This window comes from Penicillium lagena (assembly GCF_028827675.1).
Source record: "Penicillium lagena strain IBT 129212 chromosome Unknown utg000002l_segment0_segment0, whole genome shotgun sequence".
Lineage (NCBI taxonomy): Eukaryota > Fungi > Ascomycota > Eurotiomycetes > Eurotiales > Aspergillaceae > Penicillium > Penicillium lagena.
In genome coordinates, this window is record NW_026623223.1 from 3,609,402 (window position 1) to 3,624,397 (window position 14,996).

Consider the following 14,996-nt stretch of genomic DNA (forward strand, 5'->3'; position numbering starts at 1 on the left):
CCGCGGCTTAGATTTCCACGGAGGGCGTCGACCACGAGTCAGCTCTCGTCCATGGAAGGGTGCGTAGTGATTTGCCTGGGCATCGAAACTAGAGTCCCCATCGCCCTGAAGATCATCGCCCGTTATCGCCCAGCACCCTGAACGCCACCGGCCAATAGCCGCTCCCACGCCGACCGTCGTGGGTTTTTACCCTTTCAGGGTCACATCGGGTCCGCGTATGCCACGGTTATTGGCCGATCGAGTTCTCTGGTGCGGCATTGGGTTCGAACTTTCGGCGGTGCTTCAACTCTGGAACAGAGATCGGGCTTCCACGCAGGTACCAACTACCAACCATGTTTCCACCTGAAACACCTTTCTTCATGAATAGTCTCCCCAGGGGCCGGCGGGCGGTCGCTCATGGCCTTGGTCCAGTGCGCTATCCATCACTCCAACACCCGGCAGGATTAAGCGCGGGTCCTCCCCGTGCAACGTGCGAAGGATTCTAGTTACTTGGCTCCCGGGGACACCGACGGCGAAATGATCGACAGCCAAAAAGCGATGTGACCCTTAACGGAGCACGGGCATCTTCTTATCGCCTCATCAGGATCGATCAGCTTTTGCTACTATTCTTGCAATACCCTAACATAGTGCGGATCATCGCGATGTGCAAGGCTCTGCGATACCCTGTCTGTCTGTTCTGCAGGAAAGGACCCTTATGCCCAACACACAATGCAACGATAACCACCCTCACGCGGGGAAGCCCTCTTATCATCGGTCTGGCCGAGGGATCTGATTCATGTTTCTATCCATGGGAACATCCAGGAACTCGCTCGCCCAACCATGGCTTCCAATAGGGCTCCGCTCAGCCTCGAGGTCCGCCTTGCTCTGCGATGTTGAATCAACCCAGGTCCAAGCTGCCACACCTCCCCGTCCTTCTGATGAGTGATTCCAAGAGGGACGGTTGTAGTATCTAGGGTCCGGCACGTAGCATGCATGCGTGGCGCCAGCCACCCGAGAAGCTCGAACAGACCCACGAGGGTCCTTCCATGCACCATGTGCAATGTCGGCACGCGGTGGAGAGATGAAACCAGGCCTGGCAGGCATCCAGAATATACCCGGCCGACGGAGACCGGCCGTTCCAAGGATCACCCCGGCGAAAGTCTCTCCGTGTCTCTCATACGGCGAATGGGTATGTTACCCCGGTGCCTGGCCCTGGATCATTTTCCCCAGAAACACACACAACCCGGATGCGGCAGGACCTGCGACAAAGAGTATTCCAAGACAAACATCTACGTCGGAAACCAGGTCCGCAATGGGGACAGGGTTTCAGGCATATTACACGGGATCAAATCACACTCCGAGGCATAGCCAACACCTGCGACGCCAAGACTGACGATCCCGGCCGGGGTATAATAGTTTAAAATCGAAAATCAATAAAATACACATCACAAGTCCTTGCTGTTCTCTGCTTGGCTCAAGGCAGACATCCACTAACAACGCATCGTGGGGAGGATCACGATTGCAGGAACTGGGACGGGAGCGTGCCGCTTCCCGTCGAGTCCTCCCCGTTCGCATTGCCGTCATACCCCTCGTTGAGAAGCACTTCTAGCATATCAAATTCTCCCAGCATCGGACCGGTTCCGCCAAGACCCTGATCGACCACCGCGGTCGAGCTGTTAAAGAATTGGTCCAGCGGTAGGGCGAACCAGTCCGGAAGCCCGCCGGATGTGTTGGTCCCGTCCATCGACTGAGATGAGGCAACATGATTTGGCGATGGCCGGTCGATATCTCCCGAGGGTTGATTCGAGTTCGGGTCGTAGTAGTTGTAGTACACGGATGGCGGAGGAGGCATGAACGAGACGTTGAGACTGGATGAGTTGATCGGCTGCGCGGGGATGTTGGCCAGCGGGTCGTGACTGGTTCCCATGGGAGTACTGCCCGCGCCGTTGCTATCCATGTATCCCAGGCCACTCCCACTGGGGGTCGCATCCTGGGCAGATGCCCAAGGTGTGTGTGGGCCATCACGACGATGAGTGGAGCTCTCACGCGGAGGCGACTGCGCCCGCGAGACAGGAGCTGATGTGCGGTCTTGGCCGTCTCCATCTGCACCGCGGTCATGAGGTGCGAAGCGCAGGAATCGGGTGCGAATGCTGCTCGTGAGAAGCTCTAGCAATCGCGCAACGGTATTGCTAAGATGAACGTCATCGACGACGCATGTACGGAGCGCCTCGACCGTCCGGTCCTGCAGGTCGAGAGAAACACGCACATCGTCTTCTCGAGCACCTAGCGTGAAAGTCTATGCACAATTTAGTCTTTGTATCTGAGACATGAGACAAGGATGTTACCTTTAGAATGAAGATCATGCCCGACAAGATTCGGAAGAATGTCCGAATCGGTGCATGCTTCAGACGGTCTCCGGGGACAAGACCGTCTAGAACAAGTTGTAGAATCTTCCGCGAAGCATCCACAACTTCTTGGATATATTGCTCATTGACGCGATAGATGTCCATCAACGTCCCGAACCACCCACTGCTACCCGACGACGGACCCGAGCCTGGCCGTCCGGGTTGGGTCTGAGCTGACTCATTGGACATGGTGGTCCATCGATCTACCACGGCCTGCAGAGCCAGGGAGTTGACGTATAGGCCTATCAAAATCAGCGCACAGCCTTCCAAACTCTCCGAGAAAGGAACCCACGTGTATATTCGTATTCAATCATTAAAATGCTTCGCATAGACGGAGCCACTGTAGAATAAATGATTAGCGTTCTGCACGCTGAAGTTTGGAGGTGAAATGAACTCACGGGATATGTTGTCGATATTTTGCTTGAAATCACGTAGGAAAGGCTGAAAGCGGTCAATTTGATCACGGTATCTCCCACTTCGGATCAGCTCCGAGGTCTGTTCATTGGAAGCAAAGAGCAGCTGGTTGCTCTGATACATGATCTTCGAGATGTCAATCCAACAATTCTGCATCCGGTCGATTTTGATGTCGCTGTCTTTGGCATCAGGGGCAGTCGGCTGGATGTCTTGACCCCACTGTGGCAAGGGAAGCATGGAGGGAATTCCTAGACGTCCACTGTTCTGTGTAATGAAGACTAGGATAAGACGACGCAGTCGGCGTTTCCGTGTCTGCTCAGCGGGAGACTCGTTGGCTGCTTTGGACTCGCTCTTGTGATCAAAAACGCCCAGTTCAAAAGCCAGGGCTTGCGCCGTGCTCAACAGCATCCATGACATCCGGTCGGATCGCCAGGCTGGCTCCAGCCATTTCTGAAAAGCAAGCCTGCCTTCGGCAGCGCTGGAGGAACCGCGATTATTCGACGGATCGCTTTCGGTGTCTATATCCCTGTCGGAACGATTTTGCGTCTGGCCATCCATATCCAACAACGTATTTTCATCATCACCCGGAGGGAAATGAAGGTTCCGAGGATGCCAGTCGGTTAGAAGCAACATGGCTTCGACCGTCCCCAATGCTCTCAGATTTCCTTTCACGTTCACCTTGCCGGAAGTCGGAGCCAGGTCCAGAGATCGGGGCCGACTGATGCCTCCACCAGCATCAAATTTTTCTTGGCCCCAGAAAAGGCGTTCAATCATGCCACGCAGATACGACCAGAGGCGATCGTGGATGTAAAATGCTCGTGTGGCGGCTCCATCACCCTTGGGCTTCAGATGTCGAGAAGCAATCGTGAGGACGGTCACTGCCAGCACTGGCTCATCCGTAAGCAATGTGCGATGGGTCGAAGGGTTGGAGAAATCTGGAATCACGACGGGGCTCATCGGTGCAAGATTTTCATAGTAACTGGGCCATAGTTAGCCAACGCGCAGTTTATATGAAGGGGGAAGTCTTACTATGCCACATAATCCATGCCCTCTTCAACCGTAAGCCACCCGGCACGAACGAAGCGCAGCCGAGACCACGCACGAACGGCATCCACATATCCTGGATCTTGGGTGTTCGTCGGGCTTTCTCGATGACCACCCCCTTCCGAGATCTGAGGATCCACGGGACCCGAGGTACCTTGATAATAGCTGGCCCCTCCCTGGCGTGGTGTCCTTGCAAATGATCCGCCCAAACTCCGCGGCGAGCTTCCTTGTGCCAGAGGCGAGGGTCCAGAGTTAAATGAAGAAACCGACTGCCGCGCAGCATATCGATTCTCCAATCTCTGACGGTTGAGGTCCTCTGTCCTGCCCGCTGCTTCTGAGAGCAAATGGAGAGCATCATGGGTATTGCTAATAGCAGGCGACAGCAATTCCACGGCAGTCCGGTTCATCATGGGCCCGCCCTCAAGGCCATAGCTAGAGGGTGCATGTCGGTCGCCGAGTGGGTACATGGACATCCGGAGATTTCTCGAGTCCGAGAAAGATGGTGCTGGCGCAGCCGGCGCATTGGGTGTGTACCGCTGGCTTGTCGCCGCTGCGGGAGACGCCTCGGACCATTTCTGATGAGCGGGAATGCCATCGGCATCGAAAGAAGGCTGCTCGGATGGGGGGAAGGGCGAGTCATCACCCAAATTCTCCTTCTGTGCGACCTCGCCAATCATCATGCGCTTGTCGCGACGCAGAACGGCTGGCTCGACAGGCTCCTCCTCTGCTGCGTCGGAGAGCTTGCGCTTGCGTCGAGTGGCCGAGAACTCGCATCGCTTGCTTTCGCGACGACATCGAACGCATGGTGGGGGGCGAGGATTATCGACACCTTTTTTTATTTGGAGATCATCAGGCAAAAGTACACAAAAAAGAGACACAGCAGAACAATGCTGAGAGGGGGGGGGAATGAACATACTGCCCAAATCACACTTGACCTTCCGTTTGCGACATGGATCGCAGGCCTGATAACCGCGACGGTGTTGAGATTGTGGCGAAGGCGACTTCGCAAAGGCATCTTGGCCAGCCATGTTGTGGATCGTCTGTACTTGGTGAGGTGGATTGGGCGGGATGCTGGGGAAGCCGACGCAAAGCGAAGATAAGAGAGAGCGGTGGGGTGATGACTAAGGAGACAAAGACGGGCAAAAAAGTTAGTTAACCCTAGTACTAAAAACAAACACTATAATAATGATGTCGGACCAGCCCTTCTATTATTATTTACAACTTTACATGTCTCAATCTTGTTTCAGGTCACTCGATATGACGTAGAACCACTAGTGACGGCCAACCGCTTCCCCTTGTCTAGGCTGCCGTTCATCCGCGAGACCGCTTCCCAGGCCTTGCGTGGTTGCACCAGTTCGCCCGACGCAGTGCTGTCTACACTGCCTCGCCGTGAGAGACTCGGGGTCCATCGGCCCGTCAGAAGGCCTCGGATGCCTCCAGCTTTGCGGGAAGGAATCTCCGTCGTGCCCGCCGTGAGCACGTAGAGAAGATACTTCAGATTGGGCAAGGTGTGCCGGATGTCCAACACACGCAGTCCCAATTTGCTGAGCAGAAACTCAATGTTCTTGTTCAACAGAAACACGCCGTACTCGAATCGGTAGTGGACATTGACCGGGTACAGGGGGTAGGTGCGTGTGGGGAGCGACACGGACACCGGGTCCTGGATCATCGAGGTCGACAAGTGCGAGCTGACTGGGTAAGGGACGGTCATTGAGAGATAGAAGGAGAGCAGGTACACGAGGTGGGCAGTGTACCCCAGGGCCGCTGCAACGGCCTCGCGGTCAATGTCATCAAAGGAAGAGTTTGGCAACGCTAACCCGGCAATGGTAAAGGCCAGTGGTTTGTCGGCGATCGGCTCGATCGGGTAGATGGTCAGTAGGTCTTCAGAAATTCGCCGAATCTGGCCCTTGGCTTCGTCTGCGCTGTGGTTGAGCACTTGTTCACTGGAAACCAGTTTCTCCTGGGCGTCGGGAAGGTGGCTTCGAGCCCTTTCTTGGGCTTGACGCCCCTGCTCCATTGCCTCCTTCCGAGTTTTAAGGCTGGCAATCAACTCGTCTTTGCGCTTGTTCGCCGTTCGCAGCCGTCGCCGTTCGGCCGCAATAGCTTGTCTGGTAAGGGACAGCCGGTCTTGCGCCTGCGCCGCGTCGCTCACACTCATTAGCGCGTGCTGGTTCTTCTCCAAAATAGCGGTGATCTGTGTCTCCAGTTTCTCGCGCGTTGCTAGCGCGTCTTGTATACATTCGTCCATATTTGCTAGTTTCATCAATGCGTCGTAAGATGAAGTGGGTAGCACTGTTCCATCACCAGTAGCTCGCTGACCCATTCCGTAGAGAGAGGTCTCCACTGGTGGGAGATCGGTGAGATTGGTGTACACGCCGTCGGGGAAATGAAACAGAATGGAATTGGCAGGAAGCGGCTGGTGGAAGTGTTCGAGGCTTTTCCCCAAGAATTGCAAGGAGCGTAGATTGAGCTGTAGTTCCACCAACAGCATGTAGTCTGGCATCGTTGCCGTCTTCGCCCATAGCTTCAGTGTCAAGGAGTTAAGTCGGGAGACCCGCGGGCCACACATATTCAAGTCCAAAGCCTGAAAGCTGGGATTGGTTGCATTGTTGACCACCTCGCTGACATAGATTGGGGCTTCTGGGCTCTCGCAATGGATTGAAAACCAAGTATCCGCCATGCGACTGTTGGTGATGTCCTCCAGTCTGACCTGGCGTGTCCGAGGATTGGGATCGTGCCAGGGCAGGGTGCTTCTCCGACGCGACGGGCGCATTTCAGGCTTACTATCCTTTCGGTCGACATGGCTTTCTGAGCCGGTGCGCGACTTGAGATCGGTGAAGGATCGGGACGAATGTAGGGTACGGGCACCGTTCTGGGCGAGGATCTTGGAAGGGGTCGTCAGGGTGTTGGGGATATCATCGTCGTCTATGGTCTTGCCACGAGTTCGACTTGCGGGTGTGACGATCAGGTTGCGAATGGAGATGCCATGTAGATGTCGCAGCTTGCGGTTCTGGAGATGTCTGTCAGTCTGCTAGTGGATGCGGAGGTAGGCATCGACGATACCGAGGCATACAGCCATGGCCGGTCTCTGCGTGAGCTAGGGGGTTCCTGCTCCGAGGCCATGATGGAGGCCGGGATAGACAGACAATTATGTGCAGTCGGGCATAATGGATGGATGGACACGGAGCTCTAGGGTAGTAAGTTGTAGTTGTGTTGTGACTGCGGAGAGTCAGATGGGGCGCCAAGACCCCAAAAAATCCTCGACTGGGCGAGGTCCTTTTTCTTCCTCCTTTCAAGACACTCACCTCACCTCAACCACCATCCCGTCCACACCACGAAGACTTCCTTTCTACTCCCTCCCAGGTCTGTCCGTGGACTTTGCACCTCGGCCGCAATGGCCTCCGTGTCTATGCGCAAATCCTATTGGAAGTCCCTCCAAACAATCCTCCAGGAGGTCACCACCCGCGACAATGTTACCTTCATACACCCATCGAAGTTGACCGCCATTGGCTTCGTGCGGAACCCGCCAATTGATTCACAGACACCGATTCAAGGCCGAGTGCGGCATCCACGGTCCAATGCGACCAAGGAGTTCCAGTCCCGTGAAGCAGCGAGGCTACGGAAGGCCCTGCATGCCATGTCGCATGGGAAACACATTTTTGTCTACCACCATGTGAGGACCAAGCAAGTGGTGTACTCGCTGACCCGAGAGCTGGAGGTGAGTGATGAATGATTGTTTGATCAATCCCTACCACACTTTGTAACCCTGTCCCCGATGTCTAGGAAAACAACGTCCTCCGCCAGATGATCTACCATGGCAAGCAGACTGTCCCCGCCGAGCTGCGCACCGACATGTGGGTGCCTTATTACTCTGTGCACTTTGCCGACCCAAGACTCGGACTGCGCGCGTTCAAGATGCTCCGCGAGTTTTCAAAGCAGCGCCAACTCAAGCCGCCCGCGGAGATGATCACCGTCACCTCAGAATTCCTGGCGAAGATCCGACCAAGGGACCCCAATCTCGCAAAGCAGTTCGATAGGATCAATAAGCACCGACTAGGCCACTTCATGTCGAAGAAGGAGCGCGCTCGGGTCTTGATGGATCAGAAGGCTACCTCCATCGCCGATGTCTCTGCCGTGCTGGCCATCCAGGAAGAGGAAATCAAGAACGGATTGCTGGACCGGATTGGCAAAAACACTAAATACGACAAGCTCATGGAGACCATGAAGCAGATGCCTTTTTCCATATGGAACTGGAAATTTACGAAGAAGGCTTGGGTTCGGGACATTCTGCAAGTCCACGAGGCTGAGAAGAGGGTCGCCGCGAAGCGAGCTGCCAGGATCACGAGATTTGAAACCTGGCTCAGTGCCCAGACTGGCAAGACCATTCGGATCAGCGATGAGGATGGCAACTACCCGCAGCGACCTGGGGAGTTCAAGATTCTCTGGCGCGATGTCTACGATGCGAACCACGCCGCTTCCTGGCCAAATAGCGTCGACCATGGTGAACTACAGTCAGGCTGGTGGTTTGCGAGGTCTACTATTCCCGTGGAGAGGCAGATTATCCACCCCGAGCTGAAGGGGGCGAAAAAAGCCCTGAAGGCGGGAGCGGAGGCGCACTAGGAGATTCGTTGTCCTCCTTTGGTAGGGATTCATTCGGCACCAGACGAAAGATCCGCCTGTTGTGATATTTCCACTTTGTCTTGGCCGATGTTCCTGATCACCCTGTCCTTTCCTACCATTTCTTCTTGTGTATTAGGAGCTGTTAGCTGCATAAATTGTATTTTTAGACATACTCCCTCAAAGCCAATCCAGAAATCAACCCTTGAACCAAGAAGAAAAATAAGGTAACAAGGATCCTGCCTTATCCCATATACCCATGATATCAATCTTCCTCCTTAATATCCGTTAATTGCCGCTGAAGGCCCCGGCGCCACGCCCAACAAGACATCCTCCTCCTACTCGGCACTTCAACGAGAACCACCCGCTTCGCAGCCCTGACCAAGTTCCCCCTTTCGTCTAGAGAATACGTAACCACGCCCACGATATTCTTATCTCGATCCGTGATGATCAGATGCGGGCCCGTATCCTGTTCAGAAACACCCCCAACCCCATTCTGTGCGCTGTAGTCAAAGCCGAAGTACATTTCAGGATAGGCCCATAGCATTGGTGCTTCCTGGCCAGGGCTGGCTTCGAATCCCTGCAGCGATTTCAGGGCGGTTGTTTCTTCTTTGAAGATGACTTCGCGGTCGAAATAGGGGAATGGTCGTGGGTCCGGGGTATAGTCTCCTGCGCTGTAATCAGGCGAGGTGGTGTCTTTGAGCTTGATGTAAGTCTTTCGAGGGAATGAAAATACCTAGAATGGAGTTCATCAGCTTGGTTTTTCCCCCACAAATCAGAACTGTACTAACGTGTCGTGGCACATTTTCCACTTGTTTGCTGAACCCGCAGCCCATTGTAACTGCGTTTGAGGAGATAAATACTAAAGCTTAATTAAAAACTTCTGTCGAGATCTCATAAAACTAAAGGGATGTCTGAAGTATGCAATTGTGCTGTATATCTCTCTCTTTTCGTACTCTATCACCGGACAATTATACGTACTGTAAGCGCTTTAATCAAACTATCTATTCATTTACCACCCAATAAGGTCCCAGAATTCAGATTAAAAACGGATCTAAATTAGCTATTATTGTCTGATCCTCAAACCCTTCCGAGGACGGAGGCGGCTAAGTTAGACGCAGGCGGTTTTAGTTCTGTCTCTGCTGCAGTGTTTGCAATTTTTTCTTTTTATATAGAGGATCGGGTGTTTCATACGAGCTATCTGTAACAAGGGCAGCGCTTCGACGGGGAATCGTCTGTTATCAGGCGCTTAGAGTGAGGTTGGTTGATCTAAATCGGGAACGGCGCTTAGTATCCCCACGCATACCCCGAAACAATTCCCCCATTCATTAGCAATCTTCTCTAAGTAGAAATAATATTCATCATTATACAAGAAGCAATACTTCATGGTGGTTTGTTCAATGTGTTGTGTGCTTTTGTTAGCGTTTGTTTTGTCATATTCTACAATCTACAGGAGGGAATTATATGTTAGGTACTGCATCGTCGTCGGAAGTGTATATAGGAAGGAAAAAAAGCCTATCGCAGTGGAAAAATTCAGTACAGATAGCCTTACATACACAATAGGCCGCGAAGAAAAAAACCAAAAGCAAAGAAATCAGGGGGGCGGAAATGGGGGAGGGAAAAGGCATCTGGGATTCATAAGATAGTCCGGATGAGACAGACTAGAGAAAAGATAGTGATATGGTTGGTAACAAGAAATAAAAAGGGGCAGGGGCATTGGTGAGACAAAAGTCCAAAAGCCGACTTGAGAATGATGCCAGTTGACAAACAAATAAAACGGCGCCGACATGCGATGGAAATCTTGAGGGCGGGCAATAGTAGCATGACAACAGATAATTCAGTACCGGATGGGCTGGACTAGGCTGGACTTTTCTTTCCTCTTGGAAGCATCGGATGATAGGGAAACTAATCAAAGAACAATGGGCGGGCAATGTGTTTTATCAGTCTGCCCGGCTGCTTCTTGCGATGGAAGAAAAATGGAGGCTAGTCGGGCACAGCATGGCTCATCGTACATTCGTTCAATGTGTCTCTTCAGGTGCACTGTTAGGGCTCAGGATATCCACAGAAGGTGGATCTGTGGTCATTTCAGGCCCGGGTTCTTCGTTGGCGTTGGCTTTGGCCATGCGCTGCAGAATATCCTCGCTGGTCTTCTCTGCCCAGTCTGGGTCGTCGAGCCCCGCGCGTTCCATGCTCTTCCGAGCACCCTCCAAGATCTTGTCGGCCTCGCTCACACCGCGGGGGACATTCGTTGATGGATCCCCATCCACTCCGATGGGTTCGGCGGTGTTATTGACAACATCCTTCACGCGGTTGGTGTCGAGGCGAATAACCATGCAAGACAGATTGTCGGTACTAAACCGTGCGAGTGCGTGTTCGACAAGAACCCTGGAGGCATGTTGAGCATCGGGAATGTTTCGAACTAAATCGACGGCTTCTTGGTCACTGCAGACGTCCCATAGCTGTTTGTCCAGAAATTAGTCCGTGTTAGATTGTCCGTACTGGAAATCACTTACTCCATCGCAAGCCAAAATTATAAACTCATCAGCTTCGGGTTGGATCACAGTCTCCGTAGTGTAAGGGTGACCGGTGACAAGCTCCTTGAGATACGCATCGCCCAGGGCGCGAGTGACTGCTAGCACCCCGTTGACGCGGTTGTTGAGGATCAGCCCGCCAGCGTTGGCGATCCTTTTCCCTTCGTTCTCATCGCTACCCTTGTGGTCATAAGACAAGCGAAGCGCTTTCCATTGCGACACAAGATGATGCGAGCATCGCCCACGTTTGCCGTATACAGGACGCGCTGCCGGACAGCCTTCTCCTGGAGTTTCGGTATTACAGTCGAGACACCAGATTGTGCTTCTTGGGTCGGAGTCTGAGTGTCCAAGTTGTTATCCCCTTTTGTAGCTGCGGCAGTCGCTGGGGCGAGAGCGGAGGATCCGGTGGCCGACTGTGAGCTGGGCACCCGGTCCTCCCAGCGAAGCAGTGCAATGACCGCAGTACATCCACTGTTCTTCACCGGCAGCTTTTCCAACTGCTGGTCCACACTGGTGAAAGTCTGATCGAGCAGTTCCGGCACGGGCGTGTTGGGACTCTTCCGCATGATCTCCTCCAGAATCAAATGTAGTTTCTTGCCACACCACTCAGCGGCAAAGGTACCGGCATGCCCGTCAAATATAGCAAAGTAACCGTTGTCCGTCTCGACGACGTTGGATGATTCATCCGACGCCTGCGACCCCTCCTCAGCCCCGGGCGGCTCGGTGCCATTTATGTCGGGCGGTGCGGTCGGGGACGGAGTCCCGAGAAAATTGTAAAGGTAGGCATGCGTATCTTCCATTGTCCGACGACATTTTCGGTTTTTGTCTTCCGTGACACCGACGCGGAACGATGATCTGGGGGTGGGCACTGATTCTCCGGCCGAGTTATTGAACGACCCTTGAGGGACACTCAGGGCCGGGTCCATCTTCCCCAGCCTGTGCAGCGGGCTCTGCGTGACCTGTTGGACCGGGGCTTGGGAGTCGCGCGTACCGTTCAGATTCAGGGAGTTTTTGGCACTACTGAAGAAGCTGGCCGCTTTGGTGACGGTACTACTCCGGCGCTTCTTCTCACCGGCCGGACCCTGGTCTTCACTGGCTCGGCGATTGAAGAAGCCGGAACCCGGGGGAGAAAACCTCTTTTCGCGAATTGCGTTGGCCTCGTCTTTTTCGAGGACCGGGGAGCCAGTTCCAATGCTGGTATCCGGGAGCGTCTCAAGCTTGTCTTTGGGTGGGCTCGAGGAGCCACTGAACATCCTGTTCAGCAACCCACCCTGCGAAGAGAAGCTACGGCGCTTGTTTCCTGCCAGATTGACTGTCGGGCCTCCCTGGACGAGAATGTCAAGCCGGAAGGCGGCGGTGGGGGATAGAGGGAGGGGTGGAGGGTCGGGGATGGTGGAAGTGAGGTGAGACGGCGATTGACGTAAATCCGATGGATGGAGGGTCGCGGAAGCTCAGGGATTCAGCTGCGGGCGTGCGAGAAGTGTTAGCAGGGGGCAAATTGTCAATCAGGGCTGATTCGGAGCCGTTGGGGCAGGCGAGAGAAGGAATACAAAGCAGCTGGTAATCGAGCGGAACAAACGTGGGGGGGGGTGGAACAATGCAGAGGCAAGCAGGGCCGCAGGCGCTCCAGCTGTCAGGGACAGTATAGCTTTTCGATCAACCAGCCACGGACGATGGAGAATGCAGATGGAAATTGAAGTCGCAACACGCAGTGCCCAACCATCGGGGCCCCCGTGGCATAGCCAGTCTGGGCGCGAGCGCCCCACTGCTAAGCAGAGAGGGAGAGCGAGGGTTCAACAGCTCTAGTACTTACAATGAATGTGAGAGTAGCGGGGGTGATGAAGGAGCGCTGAGGGGAGGGAGGTTGAGAAAAGAGCAGGAGGAAGAGAGAGAAAGTTGAAGGTGGCCCCGGTCGACGGTGATGCGATCCGGATGTGGAAGCGTGACTGACGATGATGATGATGACTACTGCATCTGATATAACCCATACTAATGGCGAACTTCCAACCCGAATTCACAGAAGAACACCCCCGCGTCCTGTTGTCCATGAACTAGCATTAATATACAAAATCCCCAAGACAGCTAACTATTACCATGAACTAAAATTCCCAAATCCCCCCGTGCCTTTCATCTTTTTGCGCACGGGCTCGGGCTCGGGCTCATCATCCACGAACTCCACGATCTCGTCTTCTTCTTGCCCGGCCCGGTCCGCCAGCGCGGCTTTCAAGTACTTGCCCACACCTGCAGAGCTGTCATCCGACGCCGCGCCGGCACCGCGAACTCGCTTGCCGGTCCAAGTGACACGGTCATCGTCCACACGACGCGTAGCCTCGTCCTCTTCTTCCGGCTTGCCGGCAGCCCCCTGGGCCTCTTCGGCACGCTTCTGCTGCAGGAAATCTTCGAATGGATCCACGAAGACAGTGACGTCCTTAATAAAGATATCCGGCGTGGGCCGATTCGTGGACGAGTCTACGGGCTGCGTTTCGAGCTTGTTCAGGGTGGTGGACGACGGGGTTGGATCGTCAATGATACGACCGAATATGGTATGCTTGCGATCGAGATGCGGCAAGGCTCGATAAGCAATGAAGCTGGTGGCGCAGGTTAGCGGGGATGGGTATATCGAGGAAAGTAGGACACAACTCACAATTGGCTGCTATTCGTGTTTTTGCCCTTGTTCGCCATGCTGAGCGTACCCCGGGAGTCGTGCTTCAACGGGCCCTCGAACTCATCGGAGAAGTACTTGCCCCAAATGCTCTCTCCACCGCGTCCGCTACCAGTCGGGTCACCGCCCTGGATCATAAACCCCTTGATGTTGCGGTGAAAAGCGACATCCTTGTAGTAGCCCTTTTTGGCGAGCTGGAGGAAGTTCCACACGGCCTTGGGCGCGTATTCGGCGTACAGCTCCAGGTTCAAGTGGCCGGACGTGGTCACGATTCGCGCATACCCTTTACCCTTGACCCGACCCCGTTTCAACATGTACTCTTCTTCCGATAGCAGTGCCAGCTCGCCCGATGTGTGGGGGGTAAGTCCCGTGCTGGTGAAAGAAGCGGCAGCTTTGCCGGTCGTGAATCGTGCGGCGTTGTAGGGCGTCGGCTTCCCTTGTTGGATTGTCCCTGTCTTGGACGGTGCAGTGGCGGGGCTTCCGGTTTTGGAGACTGCTTTGGAACCTGCTGTCGCAGAGCCGGTCTGTTGCGCTCGTTCCGCTCGAGCCTTAGCCACCGCCTCCTTCGCTTTCAGAATCTTCGCTGAGCTACCGAGCGCATTGCTGTTCACGCTCCCCGACGCCCGTTGTCCCTCCAAAATCTCCGTATCGCCCTCCTTCAAGTAATTGAACGAGCTGAGGTTGCGTGATTCGATATTCTGCGGATCTTGCAGGGTGATGATATCCTTCCGAGTAAACTCCTCATCAGTAACCAGGTCGCGCCACAGTTTCCCCTTAATATTCAGTCTCTCCACCGTATCCCAAGCAAAGACATTACCCGTGTTGCGCAGTGCGACGATATGCGTGTTATCCGTGAGGACCTTGAACGTGACCGGGTCGACGTAGTCGCCCTCCTCATTCTTCGCGATCGTCAACTTGATCAGATCGGAGCTCTTCAGCGGCGCGCCATCGACGGGATTGGTGCCATGTTTCTTGATCCAGGGCAGGATGTTGGTCAGGTCGAAGATGATGCCGGTGGGTGTGCAGACCGGGTGCGAAAAGGGCTGGAGGGAGAGCGAACAGAAGTTGAAGGGCAGGCGCTTGAATGCGCCGGGGGCACCACCCTTTTTGGCCTTCCCAACACCGGCGCCTGCGCTGGCGGAGAAAGCATCCTCGGAGGCCCACTCGGAGTGTGTAATGTAGAGCTTGTCCGTTCCTTTGCCCATGTTGTGAAGCTCAGGATTGCTCACTTTTCTGCGCGGCGGATTGTATGACGGTGCGCTAGCCTATTTGGGACTAGCGCGTTAACTATATCCTACAAAAGTTGGAGTGCTGAACTTGGTATGTATTCTACTCCACGTCGAA

The 14,996-nt window shown here is 54.3% G+C and overlaps 7 protein-coding genes across 7 annotated transcripts; 2 read left to right on the forward strand and 5 right to left on the reverse strand.

The window, feature by feature from the left end:
- Positions 1-1,032: 1,032 nt before the first annotated feature.
- On the forward strand, positions 1,033-1,347 carry N7510_004258 (uncharacterized protein; the record flags this gene model as incomplete). The annotated part of the gene is made up of 1 exon (XM_056976184.1): positions 1,033-1,347. The coding sequence occupies one exon, from the start codon at positions 1,033-1,035 to the stop codon at positions 1,345-1,347; it is 315 nt and encodes a 104-aa protein (XP_056836140.1).
- Positions 1,348-1,492: 145 nt separating this feature from the next.
- On the reverse strand, positions 1,493-4,870 carry N7510_004259 (uncharacterized protein; the record flags this gene model as incomplete). The annotated part of the gene is made up of 6 exons (XM_056976185.1): positions 1,493-2,275; positions 2,325-2,626; positions 2,677-2,724; positions 2,783-3,777; positions 3,828-4,671; positions 4,759-4,870. The coding sequence occupies 6 exons, from the start codon at positions 4,868-4,870 to the stop codon at positions 1,493-1,495; spliced, it is 3,084 nt and encodes a 1,027-aa protein (XP_056836141.1).
- A 215-nt stretch (positions 4,871-5,085) lies between these two features.
- Positions 5,086-6,965, reverse strand: N7510_004260 (putative UV radiation resistance protein (UVRAG); the record flags this gene model as incomplete). The annotated part of the gene is made up of 2 exons (XM_056976186.1): positions 5,086-6,852; positions 6,906-6,965. The coding sequence occupies 2 exons, from the start codon at positions 6,963-6,965 to the stop codon at positions 5,086-5,088; spliced, it is 1,827 nt and encodes a 608-aa protein (XP_056836142.1).
- Positions 6,966-7,236: 271 nt separating this feature from the next.
- N7510_004261 (mitochondrial 54S ribosomal protein mL67) lies at positions 7,237-8,462 on the forward strand (the record flags this gene model as incomplete). The annotated part of the gene is made up of 2 exons (XM_056976187.1): positions 7,237-7,560; positions 7,626-8,462. 2 exons carry the CDS (start codon positions 7,237-7,239, stop codon positions 8,460-8,462), a joined length of 1,161 nt encoding a protein of 386 aa, XP_056836143.1.
- A 262-nt stretch (positions 8,463-8,724) lies between these two features.
- Positions 8,725-9,295, reverse strand: N7510_004262 (uncharacterized protein; the record flags this gene model as incomplete). Its single annotated transcript, XM_056976188.1, has 2 exons — positions 8,725-9,195; positions 9,251-9,295. The coding sequence occupies 2 exons, from the start codon at positions 9,293-9,295 to the stop codon at positions 8,725-8,727; spliced, it is 516 nt and encodes a 171-aa protein (XP_056836144.1).
- A 1,182-nt stretch (positions 9,296-10,477) lies between these two features.
- On the reverse strand, positions 10,478-12,243 carry ptcG (type 2C protein phosphatase PTC1; the record flags this gene model as incomplete). The annotated part of the gene is made up of 3 exons (XM_056976189.1): positions 10,478-10,918; positions 10,973-11,170; positions 11,236-12,243. 3 exons carry the CDS (start codon positions 12,241-12,243, stop codon positions 10,478-10,480), a joined length of 1,647 nt encoding a protein of 548 aa, XP_056836145.1.
- An 836-nt stretch (positions 12,244-13,079) lies between these two features.
- N7510_004264 (PPIL2 family peptidylprolyl isomerase) lies at positions 13,080-14,857 on the reverse strand (the record flags this gene model as incomplete). The annotated part of the gene is made up of 2 exons (XM_056976190.1): positions 13,080-13,578; positions 13,635-14,857. 2 exons carry the CDS (start codon positions 14,855-14,857, stop codon positions 13,080-13,082), a joined length of 1,722 nt encoding a protein of 573 aa, XP_056836146.1.
- Positions 14,858-14,996: the final 139 nt, after the last annotated feature.